At 67.8% G+C, this 255-nt stretch overlaps 1 protein-coding gene across 1 annotated transcript in view; it reads right to left on the reverse strand.

The window, feature by feature from the left end:
- The window catches only part of MUC2 (mucin 2, oligomeric mucus/gel-forming), a 101,524-nt gene that overhangs the window by 87,236 nt on the left and 14,033 nt on the right, over nt 1–255 (reverse strand). Inside the window, exon 9 of the mRNA XM_014533997.1 lies at nt 4–253. Coding sequence (XP_014389483.1) covers nt 4–253 — 250 coding nt within the window. The remainder of the gene's footprint in view (nt 1–3; nt 254–255) is intronic.

A 255-nucleotide genomic window follows, 5' to 3' on the forward strand; every position in this document is an offset into this window, starting at 1 on the left:
CGCTCCTCCTGCCTCAGGACCACGTCGCCCGCCTCCACGTAGCTGCCGCGGTGGTAGCAGGAGCACTTGGCCTGCGGCACACAGCGGCCCTTCTCGTCCAGGAAGGTGTGGTCGGGGCAGCCGCAGCCGTCCACGGGCGCAAAGCCCTTGACGCAGTGGCTGTCGGCCTCCGAGAGCGAGCGGCAGGTCTGCTGGCAGGTGGTCAGGTTGTACAGGAAGATCTGCGACTTGGGGCAGGAGCTCACGTCGCTGTCT

Source organism: Myotis brandtii, unplaced genomic scaffold, assembly GCF_000412655.1.
Source record: "Myotis brandtii unplaced genomic scaffold, ASM41265v1 scaffold1236, whole genome shotgun sequence".
Classification (NCBI taxonomy): Eukaryota; Metazoa; Chordata; class Mammalia; order Chiroptera; family Vespertilionidae; genus Myotis; species Myotis brandtii.